The 17,386-nt window shown below is 32.9% G+C and overlaps 2 protein-coding genes across 2 annotated transcripts; both read left to right on the plus strand.

Annotated features, from left to right (window-relative positions):
- Nucleotides 1-1,568: 1,568 nt before the first annotated feature.
- On the plus strand, nt 1,569-7,019 carry LOC114176328 (protein Brevis radix-like 4). The gene is made up of 6 exons (XM_028061339.1): nt 1,569-1,852; nt 1,969-2,111; nt 2,203-2,582; nt 5,251-5,386; nt 5,565-5,965; nt 6,607-7,019. Exons 2-6 carry the CDS (start codon nt 2,010-2,012, stop codon nt 6,683-6,685), a joined length of 1,098 nt encoding a protein of 365 aa, XP_027917140.1. The 5' UTR covers nt 1,569-1,852; nt 1,969-2,009; the 3' UTR covers nt 6,686-7,019.
- Nucleotides 7,020-12,916: 5,897 nt separating this feature from the next.
- Nucleotides 12,917-14,706, plus strand: LOC114176715 (protein BIG GRAIN 1-like A). Its single transcript, XM_028061842.1, has one exon. It carries the CDS (start codon nt 13,447-13,449, stop codon nt 14,638-14,640), a length of 1,194 nt encoding a protein of 397 aa, XP_027917643.1. The 5' UTR covers nt 12,917-13,446; the 3' UTR covers nt 14,641-14,706.
- The last annotated feature ends 2,680 nt before the right edge of the window (nt 14,707-17,386 follow it).

A 17,386-nucleotide genomic window follows, 5' to 3' on the forward strand; every position in this document is an offset into this window, starting at 1 on the left:
GGGCCGAGCCCAGACCCAGGAAAGTGAGGGGCGCCTTCTCCCTGCACCTCCAAGAAATCTCCTGTACCCCCAAAATTTACGTTTATGCCCTTATTTAATATATTGTGAGAATGAGTGAAAGTGGGTACGGACGCAGTAAATTTCATTTACTGCGTCAACGTCCCTGCACCCCCCAAAACGTTATTATACGTTACTATTTACTATTCTTCTACTCCGTTTCTTCTCCATCATCCAGCTTTCATTAAAATTTTTGCTCAGTTTCATTGTGGTTTGTGTGGTTCGTGGTCGTGAGAGCTGTATGGGAAACGGAATACAGAATTCGTTTCATAACGTTTTGAAACGGATTCTGTATTCCGTTTCAAAAGAATTTGCAATTTTTTTTTATGAAACGGAATACAGAATCCGTTTCAAAACGTTATGAAATGGATTCTGTATGCCGTTTCATAAAAAAAATTGTTTTGAAACGGATTCTGTATTCCGTTTCATAAAAAAAATTGCAAATTTTTTTGAAACGGAATACAGAATCCGTTTCAAAACGTTATGAAACGGATTCTGTATTCCGTTTCCTATAAATTATGATTTTCGCACCCATTACAAAACGGATTACACCTGTTTTGCTAAAAATTAAAAAAATGAAACGGAATGTGTCTTCCGTCTCCCAAATCTCTCTCTCCCATGGCCCATCAATCATGCACACACCCCACTCTTCCCTTAGGCTGTGTTCCTTTACCAATTCAAATTCAATTATTAATACTCTTCTCTCCACCTGTCCAACCACTTTAAAACACGCTCCACCTCTCCAACCAGTTTAAAACACGCTAAAACGGGTTTCAGAAAAACCAAAAAAAACACCAAACGGAATACATATTCCGTTTCAGCACGAAAAACATAAACACGAAACGGATTCCACAATCTGTTTCGTTAAAAAAAAAATAAAAATGGATTTGGAATTCCGTTTCAGCTCTGTGCGAAACGGATTCCACGTTCCGTTTCATTAAAAAAAAAACAGAAACGGATTTGGAATTTTGTTCTTTTATCTAATTTAAAGTTTAATTATCATTTAGTTTTATTTATTTTTATAATTACATTTAATTTTCAAAAAGTTATTTACAAATCAAATTATATATATATATATATATTACTTTATTTTTAGATATATATTAAAATATATGAAAACATAATAAATAAACAAAACAAAAATTAAAAAATATATTTAAAATCTTGAAGCGGATTCTGTCATCCGTTTTGGCATTTTTTGGGGGTGCAGAGGCCTACAACAAAAGCAGATTCGTGTTGACTGGGTGTAAGAGTGCAGTTAATTTTTTTTTACTGTGTTTTCTCTTTCTTTATTTAAGGGTAAAATTGAAAACAAAAAAAGTTTTGGAAGTACATGAGAAATGCTTTGGGGTGCAGGAAGAAGCCCCAAGTGAGGAGTGTGTTCCCGGGCAAGCAAGTATACAAAACTTGAAAATACAGCAAGCGCGAGAGGAGTGAGAGGCGGTTAACATCCGGTAACCGGTAATCCCACAAGACAGAAAAAAGTGAAATCCACAATAACAGACAGCACTCCTCTTGCACCATTATAGCTTCTACCGAACCAAGCAAACCAAAAACACCAATAAAATCACACACCCCACTCTGCCGCCACCGGAGACTTCACCACCGACTCCCTCACCATGCTTCCTCTTCCCTCTCTCTCAATTTCATTCCCCACACAATCTCTCTTATTGTAACTCAATTCAATCCCCGCATTAATTCAATTTGCTGTGTCATGGCTTCTATTATTGCAACCACTTCGGTTTTCGCGCCCTATTAGTCCTCCCCGCTCTTCGCTTCAACAACTCACGCTCAGGTGCAGTTTGCGTGCTCTTCTCGTTTTCTTTCGATTTCTTGTTTCCGATTCTGCAATGCGAGCGCAGTGGAATTTGATTTTCTATTTTTTAACTTTTATTCTTATTTTTTTCGCAGACATATATTTAATTTAATTTTATTATCACTACGAAGCGAGAATGCTTACGTGCATAGCTCGTCCGAAGAAACCTGATGAGTCAGATCCAAACAACGCGACAAGCGCCGCTAAATCGCAAGCCATCAAATCCCTTACTTCCCAGGTAGGTATTGTACAAGAAGCAACGAAATGGAAAGTTCATACCGATAAAGAATTGTTGATTTTCGTGTTTCTTTTCTTAATTGTGAAATTAGATAAGGGATATGGCGTTGAAGGCTTCGGGAGCCTACAAGCATTGCGCTCCGTGCACGGGGCCAGCGGCGCAGGGACGAGTGAGGAGCAACACCGAGTCGGACGCGGACTCCGACCGGTTCCGGTGGTCGTACCGGCGGACAGGGAGTTCAAGCTCGACGACCACTCGGACGTGGGGGAAGGAGATGGAGGCGCGGTTGAAGGGGATATCGAGCGGGGAGGGGACGCCGAACTCCGCCAGCGGACGGCGAGCGGAGCCGTTGGTGCTGTTCGTGGAAGAGAACGAGCCGAAGGAGTGGGTGGCGCAGGTGGAGCCTGGCGTTTTGATTACCTTCGTGTCGTTGCCACGTGGCGGTAACGATCTCAAACGCATTCGGTTCAGGTACGTACAACTGCGTTATGTTACGATACGTAATGTTAGGCGTCTCGTGCTGTGTTTGAAATGGGGGCGACAGTACCCGTGGTGCGGTTGTTTTCGTTGCCGTTGGGGGTATTGACCGGACGGTGAGTGTGGAGACAGTGTGTGTGTAGGGTTATGATTGGTCGCTGTTTGGATCGTCCAGGCTGTGATGATGACAACGAGTGCCTTTTGCTACGGTGGATAGTCAATTTCTCACACCTCATTAGTTAGTAGGGTCGTTTTCGCTTCTTTTGCATCTCTTCTTTGGTAAATCTGGAACACCACACCTCAGGATAGTTAACAGATTCTTTTGGGCAAGATTTCTCCCCTTTTTTGGTGATAAATATAGAATATTTTTTGAATTTGTTTTCCATGGATCCCGAGGAGTTAGTTAATGGAGTTTAGCGACAATGTATATACTCTCACATAGTATCTGATGCTAGGTAGATGAATTTTCCTTCACTCGTTTCCTTGATAGTAGAATACTAGACCATGTATTTTGTTAATAACTCGATTTCTTTTACACTGTCCTCTTTCCTTAAATTTAGCTGAGTCAAACAAGTGTATTTTCAAAGTTATAATCAATTATGTTAGGATTTTAAAGATTGTGTGATACTTTGATTCTTTGAAAATGTAGAATGGTCGACAATAAAATTTATTGTAACACACAGATATAACAAAGTGTAATTGGATTAGTTTTAGTGTCTTTTAAAAAATATGAAATACATTGTTAAAACTTCCTATTCGCGTTAAAAATACGATTCGGAATGCAATAGATAATTTTAGAAAAATACTAGTACAATTGAGTTTTTTTTTTTTAATTGTCGGTGGCTTATTTATGCATATTTTGGGTGGGTGCGTGATGTTAAATTCTATAAATAAATTCCTTTAGTGATATGTGATACAAGGTCTTATTACTCTGATTTTTGTGTGCCCGCATCGCATTGCCTAAAATGTAATGTATTATATAGTATATATAGTATTAAAATAAAATATTTACAGTATGTACAAATACTAAAACTTAATGTTCTTTCCTTCTTAATCTTGACAATACAGTTACAGGTGATTAAGTTGTGTTAGTGCAATTTTAATTTATATACCAGATGGATGATTTTCACGAGTTTTGAATGCAGTGAGTGATGATCCTATAATTGGTAACCGCGGTTCCCAGATAATCATCCATTTTTTGGAACTGCAAGCCATTTCCCACTGTTTAGTCTTTTGTAATTGGATAAGTGGGAAAGGGTTTGAACTTCAGCTCGATCACTATTACGCATTTATGCTCAGTTGTCGCTGCCAATCCAAGTATCCAAAGTCCAAATCCCCAATGCTATAAATGAAACATAATTCCTTCTCTGCAAAGATGAGAGTAGGTTTTGGGCCCCACAATCCTCAGTAAAATTTCACGCCCTTGCCAAAAGTAATCAGAAAAGGTCTTTAAAAGAGAACTTGCTGTGGCCTGTAAGGTGGTGGCCCTGGTGGGTCGTCGTTGATTGTGTTGGTACCTTTAAACCGAGTTTTGTCGAGTGGTCGGAGGAAACCCTTCTGCTACCTTCTTTTCTCTAAAAAAAAAATTCGTTGTGTCATGCCTGATTCTTCGCTTCTTTGTCTGCGTCTAATACCAGTATTTTTGTCTTTTAATCTGCAATATGCTGCGGAATCCACTCCAGAATTATATACAAGACAAAAACATGAACCTCCACTACGTGGGCACAAAATAATGTCAAAGATAGATGGTTGTATAAGTTAAAGTCTTCTAGATATTCTTTTATCACATTTTTTTCTATAATTATTGTTGGATAGAAACATGAAGGACACTTGGGTATGTCGACCCCACTTGGTGACTTGTGATGCAATCCCAACCAATGTGGAATTAGTGGGTGGGTCTGTGTACGCATGATTTTCTGTCTCTTTTATTTTGTCTTTTCCACTTCCTCATCGCAGAAATTTAAGCATTTACTTATCTGAAGTTAATATTCAATTTAAAACTTATTCAACCATCTAAATCAATTCATGTTTGGTGGGTTTTAGTTACGTATTTGTCACTAATTACGTTTGGGCCCACCTGCTTTCGATTTTCTAGACAAGCCCCAAATATAAGGTCAAGTGTGGCTATGGAACAACTTTATTCCACGCACCGAATGACTGTTTTAGCTTTTAATTATTTATGAGAATTCTTTGTCAAAAAGTAACCAGTTGAGTAACTTAGCATAATGGATTACAGTGTCATAAACCAAACCACTAAGAGAACTTGGAATTCATCTAAGAGCTATTTATTGGTTGGTCAACAAAATAACATCATAATAGCAGCCACAAACTGAAATTTGTTGATGTTTTTGAAGCTAGAGTCACGCCGACCACTCATACAGATAACTTTGATATCGTTTAGCTTGAAAGAATAACTATTCCACCCGTCTACCCAACATCACACACATGAAAAAAGAAAAATAAATGAGTGGAAAACAGGATGAGGTGTGAAGGACAAAATCACATTTTAGTTTTAACAGTGTTTATATACTGTTGTGTTTCTCTTTTCCAAAATGCAGATGCTAAATAACATGTTGCTTTGTTCTAAAGCATATAGTTCATATATGACACGGGGACTAGAGAGAAGTGAATTGAATTATGGTTTGTTTTCTATTCTGTATAGTCGAGAGATGTTCAACAAATGGCAAGCACAAAGGTGGTGGGCAGATAACTACGACAAAGTTATGGAACTTTACAATGTTCAAAGGTTTAGCCGCCAAGCATTCCCTCTTCCGACGCCGCCAAGATCTGAAGATGAGGTAATTTAGTTAGCTTATACTCGAGTAAACATATACTATTGAGTAATTGACTTCTGCATGTTACTTGGGCTATGCTTAGACAATACGTTACTGAGTTTTCTCCCTTTTCTCTTAATTACTGAGTTATTGCGTCACTATTTTTAATTTGCTAATGTTTACATGGATTCATAAATAACAGAGCACAAAGCTTGAATCAGCAGAAGCCAGTCCTGTAACACCTCCACTGACCAGGGAACGGTTACCTCGTACTCTTTACCGTCCAACAGGGATGGGAATGGGATACTCATCCTCAGATTCCTTTGATCATCAATCAATGCAATCCCGGCATTTCTACGACTCAAATGGTTTGAACTCTACCCCAAAAGTGTCCACTATTAGTGCCGCCAAGACGGAGATATCATCAATGGATGCTTCTATCAGAAGTAGCTCATCCAGAGAGGCTGATCGCTCTGGTGATTTATCAATCAGCAATGCCAGTGAGTTGGAGACTGAGTGGGTTGAACAGGATGAACCTGGTGTTTACATTACAATCAGAGCATTGCCAGGTGGCGCAAGGGAGCTCAAACGAGTCAGGTTTAGGTACGCTTCCTGCCAATTTTATGACTGGATAATTCCCTTTAACAGTTCATTACTACGTTAGATTTTTGAGAATTTAACAACGGTGCAGACACTATAATCAAAGCTTATGAAATTTATCTTACGAGGGTTTTATAATATTTATATTTATGTTCACAAGATTTATTTAAAATTAATTAGTTACATATTTGAATAGAAAATATTACATCATTTATAAATATCTATAAAGAAAAATTCTTTCTATAACTTATTTTTTAAGCAAATATATAATTCGTTATTACTTTTATCGTTATTAATATAGTTCATTATATTATTTTACTTTTTTAAGTTTATTAAGTGTTTTTAAAATTTAATTAATTATTGTTTTATAAAAAATGATTTTTTTCCATCAAGGCTTAAACCATGTGTTTAGGAATACATTACAAGTTAATTGGCTTATAGTATAAGGATTAGTCTATTTTTTTTTTGTGCTGATTTGTCTGTTTCTGCCTCCCATTCTGCTCCCATATATCACTGTCCCAGTTTATGATTGGATATTGTAAATCTAAGGCGTGAAGATACAATCATGCATCAATTAGTATAGTGTTTATTTTTCATGTTTAGAATATGGAATTTATTTGTTGATGTTGTGATGTGTTACACAGCCGAGAAAAATTTGGAGAGATGCATGCTAGATTATGGTGGGAGGAGAACCGTGCCAGAATACATGAACAATACTTGTGAGTTGTGAGATTTTATAAAAGGGGGTGACTGCTGATGCTTTGGTGTTGCTTATTAAATTGTTCCATATTTATTTTACTATATATACTAGTACTACTAAGTCTCTTTATAGGCGAAGGTATGAGATGAGGTGCTACTTGCACCTCTGCCTTTTTTTGGGCTATTTACATCTCTCTGTGCCATTAATTGCTTCAGCTTATCTTCTCTCTTGAATGTGGGTGGTAAATATAGTTTCTAGTATCGGCAATGATTTACTTAGAAAAAGCCTAAGAAGTCTGGTGGCTGTAAATTCTATTACTATTCAAATTGGATACAAAGAATGAATCTATTTTCTTTATTTTTGTTCCTACCCTTCTAGCTTCACCAGGTTTACGGTCTTTCATCACTGCTCAGTCACTCATTATTTTTGTTGTTTGTTTATTTACATTTTTTCCATACTTGCGTATCTGCCTTTTTCATTCCTCATTCTGTACTCAGAATAAATATAATGTTTGTGAGGAAATGTAAACACAAGCTCCCACACTTCCAGTGCACTGGTTTTGGTGAAAAATGTGGTCAAATTTTTAACAAGTAAAACCATTGATGCAATAAAAAAAATTAAGATAACTAAATGTGATGTGAAACCTTGGGAGAAAGATCATTGTCATCCCTTATTTAAATCACAATGAATATATTTATCTTTTGATTTTGTTAAGTTTTATGTTCTTTTATGCAGTTTCTTCAGGGACATCCGATAGAATGATTTTGTGTTCGCAACTTGCAACCATTCTAAGAATAATAATTAGAAAGTAGTGAAAAAACTGCAATATACTTGCTCAATGGATTTAGTAAACATGTTTATTTATTTTCAACTACTCTCTCTAAAATAACACTCTCTGAACTAACATATATAAATAAAAAATAGTCATTTAAATAATTTAAATATAAGTAATTTTACTATCTCAATCTTGTCTAATGTTATTTTTTTAAATGTTCATATTTTTAAATCTATGCATTACCTCCAACAAATACAAGAGACTAATTTGGAAAGTGTATTTTTATATTATATGAAAATAAGAATATTAATCAAACTTTATTATTATTATTATTATTATTATTCAGAAGGTAATAGTCAGCAAAATAGAAAACAAATTGGCATTCTTTAATCAACATCTTCAAGCTGGACTATTTGAAGGTTATCTATAGAGCCCGTTAAGTTAAACGGAAAACAGAGTCCACAAGTTTTGACCCAAAACTCCCATGGGTTTTATTGACTATATTCTATTTTTTGTAAATGAGAGTTTTATGAGAATATTTTGGACACTTTGGGATCATGGAATCCAAAACTCTTTTATGCTAATGCCAAAATACAAAATTGTTTTATTTGAAACTTTTCCCTCCACTCTTCCTGTTCTATAGTGAGACGTTTGATTTGTTGAAAAGACAAATTACCCAATTCAGAACTACTTCTTTTAATTAGATTTAAACGCTGTTTCGGTTTATGTTGACATTCATAAATGCAACATTAAATGTTACTAACAGATAATCAAATTACTATTTTGAAATAATCATTTCTTATTTAAAGCATGTAGGGACAAGAATAATAATAAAAGAAGACAATTCATAGTATATTTTTTATATTAAATAATATTCACGCTTTTTATATTTAAATAAACACGTGACTCGTTTATGTTTTAAGTAAAATAAAATTTATATCATCTTTACTTTTAAAATTAATTCTCAAATATTTTATGTATATAATAAATAACATTCATTTTAATAAAATTATTTTCAAACATTTATCTTAATCAAATAAAATAATATTTATTTCTAAACAGTCATGTCGATCACTTAACAGGTGCATTATTCAATTAATAAAAAAATTTAAAGAATAGATATTCAATTAAAAAAATATAAATTTATTAAATATTCAATAAACCATTAAAATTTATTAAAAATCTAAGAAAAAATTATAATTTTATTATGAAGTTGAAACTTAATTAAGTCAATATTAAATATTAAACCAGAGACTTAAAGATGTATATAGTTGATGTTTTATCCATAACTTTCAATATAATACTAATAATATAAATGTTATAAAAAAAGTATAAGGTAATAACAAATTCAAGTTTATTTCTTTGAAGGGTGAGATTGTATCTTTTAATTTCTATTTATTTTTGTGTATTGTTGTTCATATATCGGGATAGATTTGAGAGAGCAAGATTTTCATCTTCACTGAGCAAATTTGAAGAGAAAAATATTATATTTACCTAATTAACCTTTACTTTTTTTCTTAATATTACGAATATACTCATTTCTCTATGTATTGCAACATGTCGAGAGTAGGGGTGTTCGTTAAGTGTTCCAATGTGTTATAAATCCATGGGATAACTAGTCATTCTCGGGAGGGAGATAATTCAAGAGGTGGAGAAATGCAGTTTCTATGAGGAACTAGGGGAGGAGGAGAATTGATTCTGACATATGAGAACCGATTATGTGTGCAATTAACAAGTGAGAAAAACAAACATTGTAAGAGATAAATGACGATTCTAACTTTGATGGGGAATGATTCCCATTCCTCTAGAGGTCGAGACCCTCGTTGCAAAATCTAGCGGGACGCTTGTTCACCACCAAACTTTCACGGTGGTTCCATCCGTATCCACGAGTCAGGCCATTGTGATGTTCCCAGGAAGACGAGGCACGAGCCAAGGAAGAAGAAGATACACCCTGTGTTGTAGCTCGAGGAAGAAGAACAGACGGTCCATAATAATAATAATAATAATAATAATAATAATAATAATAATAATAATAATAATAATAATATTAATATTAATATTATTATTATTATTATTAATTTTAATCATAAGGTGAAATTGTAATATTATATTTTAATATATTATTACTTTTTTTTATCCATCACTTCCATCAAATTATTTACAAACTTCACCTTCAAATCTATTCACTTTCATTTTCAAATCCTTTAAAACAAACATCATAGACTTTCCTTCCTTCAAATTTATCCATTCACTCTTTTCCAAATTCATCTTATTATTTAAAACTATGATTGGAAAGTACTATATAAAGTAGAATAAATTAGGTGTTTATTAACTCTTTTTTAAGGTTATGTTTAATTTGTTTTGAACATAATCTGGTCTGCAAACGGAACTTTGACATATTTCATCTCAATTGTGATATGTTTCATTTTAGTTTCTTTCAAAATAAATTAAAGAGTTAAATTTTTTAGTTCTTAAACTTTGACGTTAAATTAAAATTTATTTTTGTCTTAAACTTTGCTATATGTTGGTTCCAAAATTTTAAAAATAAATGAATATAGTCTTTTCAATCCAATTATGCTATTTTCTTTTTACGTATCAAAAGCGTTTTTTAACTTATATTGAAGCGAAAATGTGTCAAACAGTACAAACAACTCAAATGCTAACACGAAGTGTGTTTCACATGTAAAAAAAAAAAAATAACATAATTTGGTTAAAAAAATTATATTCATTTATTTTTGAAGTTTGGGAATAAAAATGTATCAAAGTTTCACACAAAAACAAATTCTAGTTTTGGATTAAAGTCTGGGGACTAAAGACATATTTAACCTAAATTAAATTTAGTTCTTGATAAATTTGAGAATTTTCAATTTAGTCGATATAGTTTATTAAATACTAGCAAAATTATATTTCTCAATTCAGTTCTTTCTCATTTAACTTGATATGTCATCTCTTTTATTTTCAATTGAGTTTCTAATAATGTATAATAAAATTATAAAATAATATGTGACGACAATTATATAAGATGACATAAAAAGATAATTATCACATTACCTAATTAACTAGAGTTGTCAAAATGGGTAACCCGGCCCGATTCAGTTCGACTTATATCATTTAGTGAGTCAACCCAACTCGGCTCACTTATTACCGAGCCAAAACAAATTGAAACTGGTTTGATCCAACACAGGTTAGTGGATTAAATGGATTGACTCACAGGTTCACTTAATTAAAAAAATGTATATTTTTTTTTTCAATCAAAACTAAATTATAATTCCAATTAAAATCTAAATAAACTTCAATACACTCCAAATACAAACAAAAATCACAAAAATACAAATTATTTATGTGTTGGCTAAAAAAAACCTAATGTGGTCCACATGCAAAACCCAACTTAACACAAAACATTTGTGTGACCCTTTATTTCTGAGTTGGTGAGCCAACCCAACACATTACAAATTAAACCCGGGTGAGCAGGTTATAGTAAGGTAAAAATTAATCTATATTAAAATATGTAAAAAAATATCAATCCAATTTGACTCGAACTCGTGGTGAACCGAATTAGCTCACTGTTCCATCCCATTTTAATAGTTCCACAATTAACATCATATCATCAAGTTAACTAAAAATTCAAACACCAATTGAAAATGAATTTTGTTTGAGTACTTAATAAATCATAATATTTTATCAGTAATTTAATTGAAAATTTTTAAATTTATGAGAAATTTTAAAACTTAATAAAGTCTTATTTTAAAAAAAAAATTTATGTTCAAAATTCTGAATGACTCTATAAGGGTAATGATAACTTTTTATTGGTTAGGATTAATCTTTCAAAGTCCTTAATTGGATAATTTCTTGATTATTAAACGCGAGCTTGAGTTTTAGTTGAAAAATTAAGTTAGTTGAATTTAACTAAAGTTTTAAAAAATAATATACTGAAACTTTTAACTTAAGTTAGAGGTAAATGTTGTTTTTAAATAGTAAAAAAAAAAACTGCAAAATGAAAACTAGAAATTATTGACTTGAATTTCCACACCTTATTTTTATTAGAAAGATTTCTATTTATGCATCTCATAAAATGTAGTATATGTACATACCTCACAAGGAGACTTTTAATTGTAACACTATAATACAAAAAACAAAAACAAAACTCAACATTTTTCTACAACCGGAAAGAGGATTTGTAGCAAATTTAACGATCAAACTAATAAGTGTTAATCAGTACACAGTAAATTTGTATACATGTTTCTTGAAAACATTATAAAATTGTTCTATAATTCTTGACCCAACTTCAAGATCTTTAACTACATATGGATGTGTAAATAAAAATATAGTATATTCAGAACACATTCTTACATTAACGATAAATAAACTATCAAAATCAGTTTATCATGGTTATCTAATTATTTTCAACGTGTTATTTAATTAATTTTGTTATTTTCATTACATCGTTATACGTCGTTATCTAATTTTATGAAACTAAAAATGAACTTTAATGCTCGTGACGATCTGACAGGGATGAAGACCAAATTGTTTTGAATTTGTACCTCTACCTAGTTGGAATATTAATTTGTGAACGATAACTTTTTATCATTATAGGTTTGAATAAAACATCTGTTTATGATAGTAAAAAGAAAACAACATTTTTTTCCCCAAATTACTTTTATTTATTTTTTAAAAAATTAAACATAGTTAGAAGATCATGTATAATATGGACCAATCGTCCATTGGTTACGATCATCTAAGCTAATATTAAGCATTGATTAAATTGTATAAGACCTTCAAGCGAAAGAGAAGTGAGAACTGACCAAATTTATTAGACAAAACGTTGAATGTTGTTTGACAAATATTTTATGATTATGGAGACCGATCGATTATTAAGATAACTATTCGATTGAACGTTAGGTGCGATTATCCGATCTAAAATCATATTATAAATAGTATAAATAAAATAATTGATTACATTTATTATGATATTTAATATTTTTGTGCTTGGATACTTAATAACTTAACCTCTTGTAAGATATCATCCTAACACTTTTGAATGAATAAAAGACCTTGAAGAGTGAACAAACCGACAAACAAAACTATCACGAAGTATCCGTCCGACCCAATATATCTAAGAACATTATTGTGAAAACCATATTTAGAAAAAATGAATGTAATTAAAAATAATATATATATATATATATATATATATATATATATATATATATATATATGCGAAATGTGACTTTATAAGATAAGGAAATAGTTTTTGATTGGTATGATATCCCAGCAAAATACTTAAAATATATAAAAGAAGAGGTAAAGTAAATGAGAAGAATTGCATAATTAATTTGTTTAAAAATAGTTAAAAAGCAAAAAGTGTGGTGGAGTGTGATCTGAAGTCTGAAAAGATCGCCCGCACGCGCGGGAGTCTCTTGCAACTTTCTACACTTCTCTCTCTTTTTCACACCAATTCCAAACCTTCTTCTCATTCCCTCTACTCATCAAAATGAAAGAAACAGTTACAAGAAAGAACAAACACACACACAGAACGAAAATCAGCATCTATTCATTTCTCATTCTTGTTTCCCAACAATAGAAAGCCATGGCAATAGGCAGTAGGCAATTCTGAGATGAGATGTAATGTGTGACATGATAATTACTCTGTATGAGTTACTTTGGGCGTTGTCAGAGTGTGCTATTTCCCACAACTGTTGCTTTCTCTAATTAACACTTAATTTATTTGTTTGTGTTCACCGAAAGGTGTACGTACACTTGTAGTGCCAACGCCTACACATGCTCCTGTACAAACACACACAAACACAATCCCAACCAACCCTGTCATTTCTCATTAAAATTCTCTCTTCTCTCCTTCCTCTCTTCAAACACCCTTCAACTTGCACCATTTTTCTATTCCATTCCCCTCTTCCACCTTTTCACATTCTCTCTCACCACAACTTTACCCTCTCTTAAACTAACCTCACCTTCTTCAACTGCTATAAGTTTCACTTTCAGTTTCACCCAAAAATGCACACAAGACAGAGGGAGAAGGAGAAGGAGAAGTCCATGAAGGAATCCACCTGCCCACAAAGGAGAAGAACTCCTTCCTTCTCCTCCTCTCTCCTTGACGCCATTTACCATTCCATCGACGAGTCAAAATCCAACCTTCACCAGGATCAACCACCTTCTCTCTTCGATCACAATCCGCAATCTTTCACCTTTGAAAAAAGTGGCAAGAAAGAGAGGATGAATCTCCGCCGCGCCGTCATGCTGGAAGATTGGATGGAGAAGCATACTTCTCATTCCCGTTCCCATTCCCAAACTTCTCACTTTCTCAACTACAGTTCAAGCTCCTCGGAATGCAGCTCTGGGGGGATATTTTCCTCTTCAGAAACCGACACGACAACCTTCAAGAAACACAGACCAAGACCCGCATCGGAGAAGAAGAAACAAGACCACAGGGTTTCCGAGAAGCAGAACAAAGAGGGTGGCTTCGCAAGGACCAAGTTGCGGGCTTTGAAAATTTACGGTGAACTGAATCAGAGAGTGAAGCAACCCATTTCACCGGGGAGTAGAATCGCCAGCTTCCTTAGCTCCATCTTCAACTCGCAGAACGTGAAGAAAGCCAAAATGTGTTACGTTGGGGCTGTTGAAGATGTTAGCTTTGAGCACAAATCAAAGTCCCCGTGTTTCTCTTCCACTCCTTCTTCCTTCTCGAGAAGGTCTTGCATGAGCAAAACACCCTCTTCGGCTAAAAAATCCAACACCAATGGGGTCAAAAGATCCGTGAGGTTCTACCCCGTTAGCGTAATCCTAGGTGAGGATTCTGAGCCACAACCTAGTTATCACAAATGTAGCAACATTTATGAGAGTGAGCCTAATTTCACCGTGAGGAAGATCACTAGAAGTTCTTCGATAAAGGAGCTGAAGAACGGTGTCCGGGGAGAAGAAAATGGAGCTGAAGAAGCAGCGGCGCGTGGTTTTGTAAAAGGTTATCGAAATTCTGGTAAGGGTGAACTTGATTTTAGAGGCTTTTACGGTAACGAGGATGAAGACGAAGACGAAGACGATGACGAAGAAGATGATGCGAGTTGTTCAAGTTCAGATTTGTTTGAGCTGGATCATCTTATTGGAGCTGCAAGGTACCAAGAAGAACTTCCTGTGTATGAAACTACCAATTTGGAAACAAATAAAGCCATTGCCAGTGGTCTATGTTTGTAGTTTAGTTTAACAACACTTAATTGTAATTATTTTCCATAGTTTGTGGAGCTCATGAATTTTTTAAAACAACCTTGTTCTACTTTTGATGTTGTTAGCTACCATTAACTATGATGTTTGCTTAGTTGAGATTGTGATATAGGCTTTATGCATGGTAGAAAAGGAGTTAGAATGGTAGACAGATTTTTGGATAGAATTGTGCGAGAGTTAGAGAGAAAGATAGGTAGGTGGGTAGCTGATGTTCACTCGCACAACTTGTGAAAGCAAACTAAGACAAACTGAAAAGAGAAAAGTAAAAGTAGATTGATTTTTATTTTTGGTAGCCGATGAGAAAAGAAAAGTTAAAAAAGCTTAACGCTTTTCCACTGGGTTGGCACATGGCCTCACTGAGAGATGGTAAAAATCTGCACCACTTTAACGTCATAGAAGATTTAAATAAATGATTACAAGTCACAACTTTTTGCGCGTTTGAAATCCGCGATTAGAGAGTGATTTTGAACTGATATTCTGGGTTGTAAAGCCAAAATTGAAGCTAATCTAGAGAGAAGATATAAACATATTGAGAAAGGAAAGGTTTATATATGTATATAGGAGACAGGGTAGGGCCTGTGATTTGAAATTGGGGAAGTCAAAATATGGATCGGACATAATAGCATGAATCTAAACTTACTTTTGACAGCGCAGAAGAAAAATTGATGATCCTAATCTTAACAGATGAAAAAATGAGACAGCATGGGTAGGTTGGTTGACGAAAACAGCATCCCCCAAAGGGCCTTTTGAGGAAAAGATTAAAATGAAAAAGCAGGGTATGAAATCTCATGATTTGTTGCATTATGGAAGGTTGATTAAAGAGAAGAGGGATTGTTGCAATGGCATGTGAAAGCAGCTTCACATTATCATCTATGGCCTCAACCCATATGCCTATCATTCCTTTCCCATTTTCTTACCAAAAAACTTCCTCTGTGCTTCCTCTCCATTAATTCCCTCTCTTATTTCATGCTTCCTCTGTGCTTCCTCTCCATTTTCTTTATAATAAGTATGAACACTATAATATATTTTTCTTTATATATTATAATAATCACCATATGTTTGGGAGGCCATGCCATGAACAAAGTAACTGCTTTCATACTTTTAAGGTTTGAAAATAGTTCGTATTATTATGAGTGAGAATTATTTTTTTTTACAAACATTTGTTTTGATAAATTCGACGAAGTTTTCATAAATAGAATTAAATAAATTATTTTTTATTTTTTAATCAAAAATAAAATAATAAAAGAATACTTTTTTTTTATTTAAATAGATAGTTTGTCAAATTTCGTTAAGAAAAGTATTGTCAAACTATCATTTTTCTTATTATGAAATAGTTAATTTGATCAACTTTTAGTCGTTCCAGAGTTTAAAGGAGAAGAATTCAATTAAAAAAACCTAAAACTTTTTTAATATGTTTGATTATGTGTCTAAATGTTTTTAAAAATATTTATAATCACATAATGTGTGATACCGATACATGGATGAAATAAAATTTTTGAGATTTGCAGTTTTTCTTTTTCAATTTGATAAATTATGTGTAGTTATTTGCTTATGACTACTCTGGTTTTCTAAATGATTTGGAAAATAAAAAACCATAATAAATTTTAGTGTCCAATGATTTTTATTTTTAAATTAAGAAATTGGTGCATATGACTTTAAATAATTCAAGAAATTGGTGTGTATGACTATAAATAAATTCAAGAAGCATATGATTGATATGTTTATGATTTTTCAATGTTGAAAAGTTTTCAATATTTAAAGAATGGCGGGTAGGAGGTTTCATCTACGAACATAATATGAAAAATTTTATATGTTAATTAGCTTAAGATCAATTATGATGGTGAAAGCAGGGATTACTGATGTAACTTCATGTGTTGGCATTTTAGAAAAAAGTCGAAGTGAATATATATGTAACTTTTTAGTTTTTTTAGTTGTATAAACTTTTGTTTATGTTAAATTTATGGAGTCATTTATGTTTTGGAACATGCTTGTAAGGACAATTTTTAGAGACTTTAGTTGGAGAGTGGTTTTATTTTGGTTTGACATCGTTTTTTGGATCAACGAAGTTTTGAAGGGTGATGGTATCGGTGCTTGTATTTTTGTAAGTATATACAATTTAAAGTTTTTTAGATTTTTTGTGAGAAAAATTATTATGTTAGATAGATTAGCTAATTTGACTTTTATTTATACAGAATAATACAAGTGATTTACTGTTTTACATCATGTTTTCAATAAATGTATTTTTTATCATGAATTTGGTCTTTATCTTCTAATTTTCAACAATATTTATTATTTTTTGTGTATGTATTTTTTGTTATTTCTTAAAACTATTATTTTTTTTCAAATATAAAATAAAATAAAATAAAATAGGATGACATAAGAAGATAATAGTTTTTGTCAAAAAAATTTAAAGACTTTGTCAAAGTTTATATTTAAACCACGTTTTAATGTATTTATTAGGATGGCAATTAGGGCCTGGCCTGCGGGGCGAACCAAGATAGTGAGCCCGCAGGCCCGCGCGGGCCGGCCCGCAAGTCTGCATAATTTTTTTTTTAAAAAAAACTTGCACTTGTGTATATTAATTACTTCTTTTATGGACTCTTGCATTAACATTTCAAATTCTTGTATAACTGGAAAAGACAAGTATTATGTAATTTTTAATGTGCTAAAATTTAAAGAATACATTGTGTATGTCATAGTATGAATATGATAAAAATGT

The sequence above is a fragment of the Vigna unguiculata genome, chromosome 3 (assembly GCF_004118075.2).
Source record: "Vigna unguiculata cultivar IT97K-499-35 chromosome 3, ASM411807v1, whole genome shotgun sequence".
Classification (NCBI taxonomy): domain Eukaryota; kingdom Viridiplantae; phylum Streptophyta; class Magnoliopsida; order Fabales; family Fabaceae; genus Vigna; species Vigna unguiculata.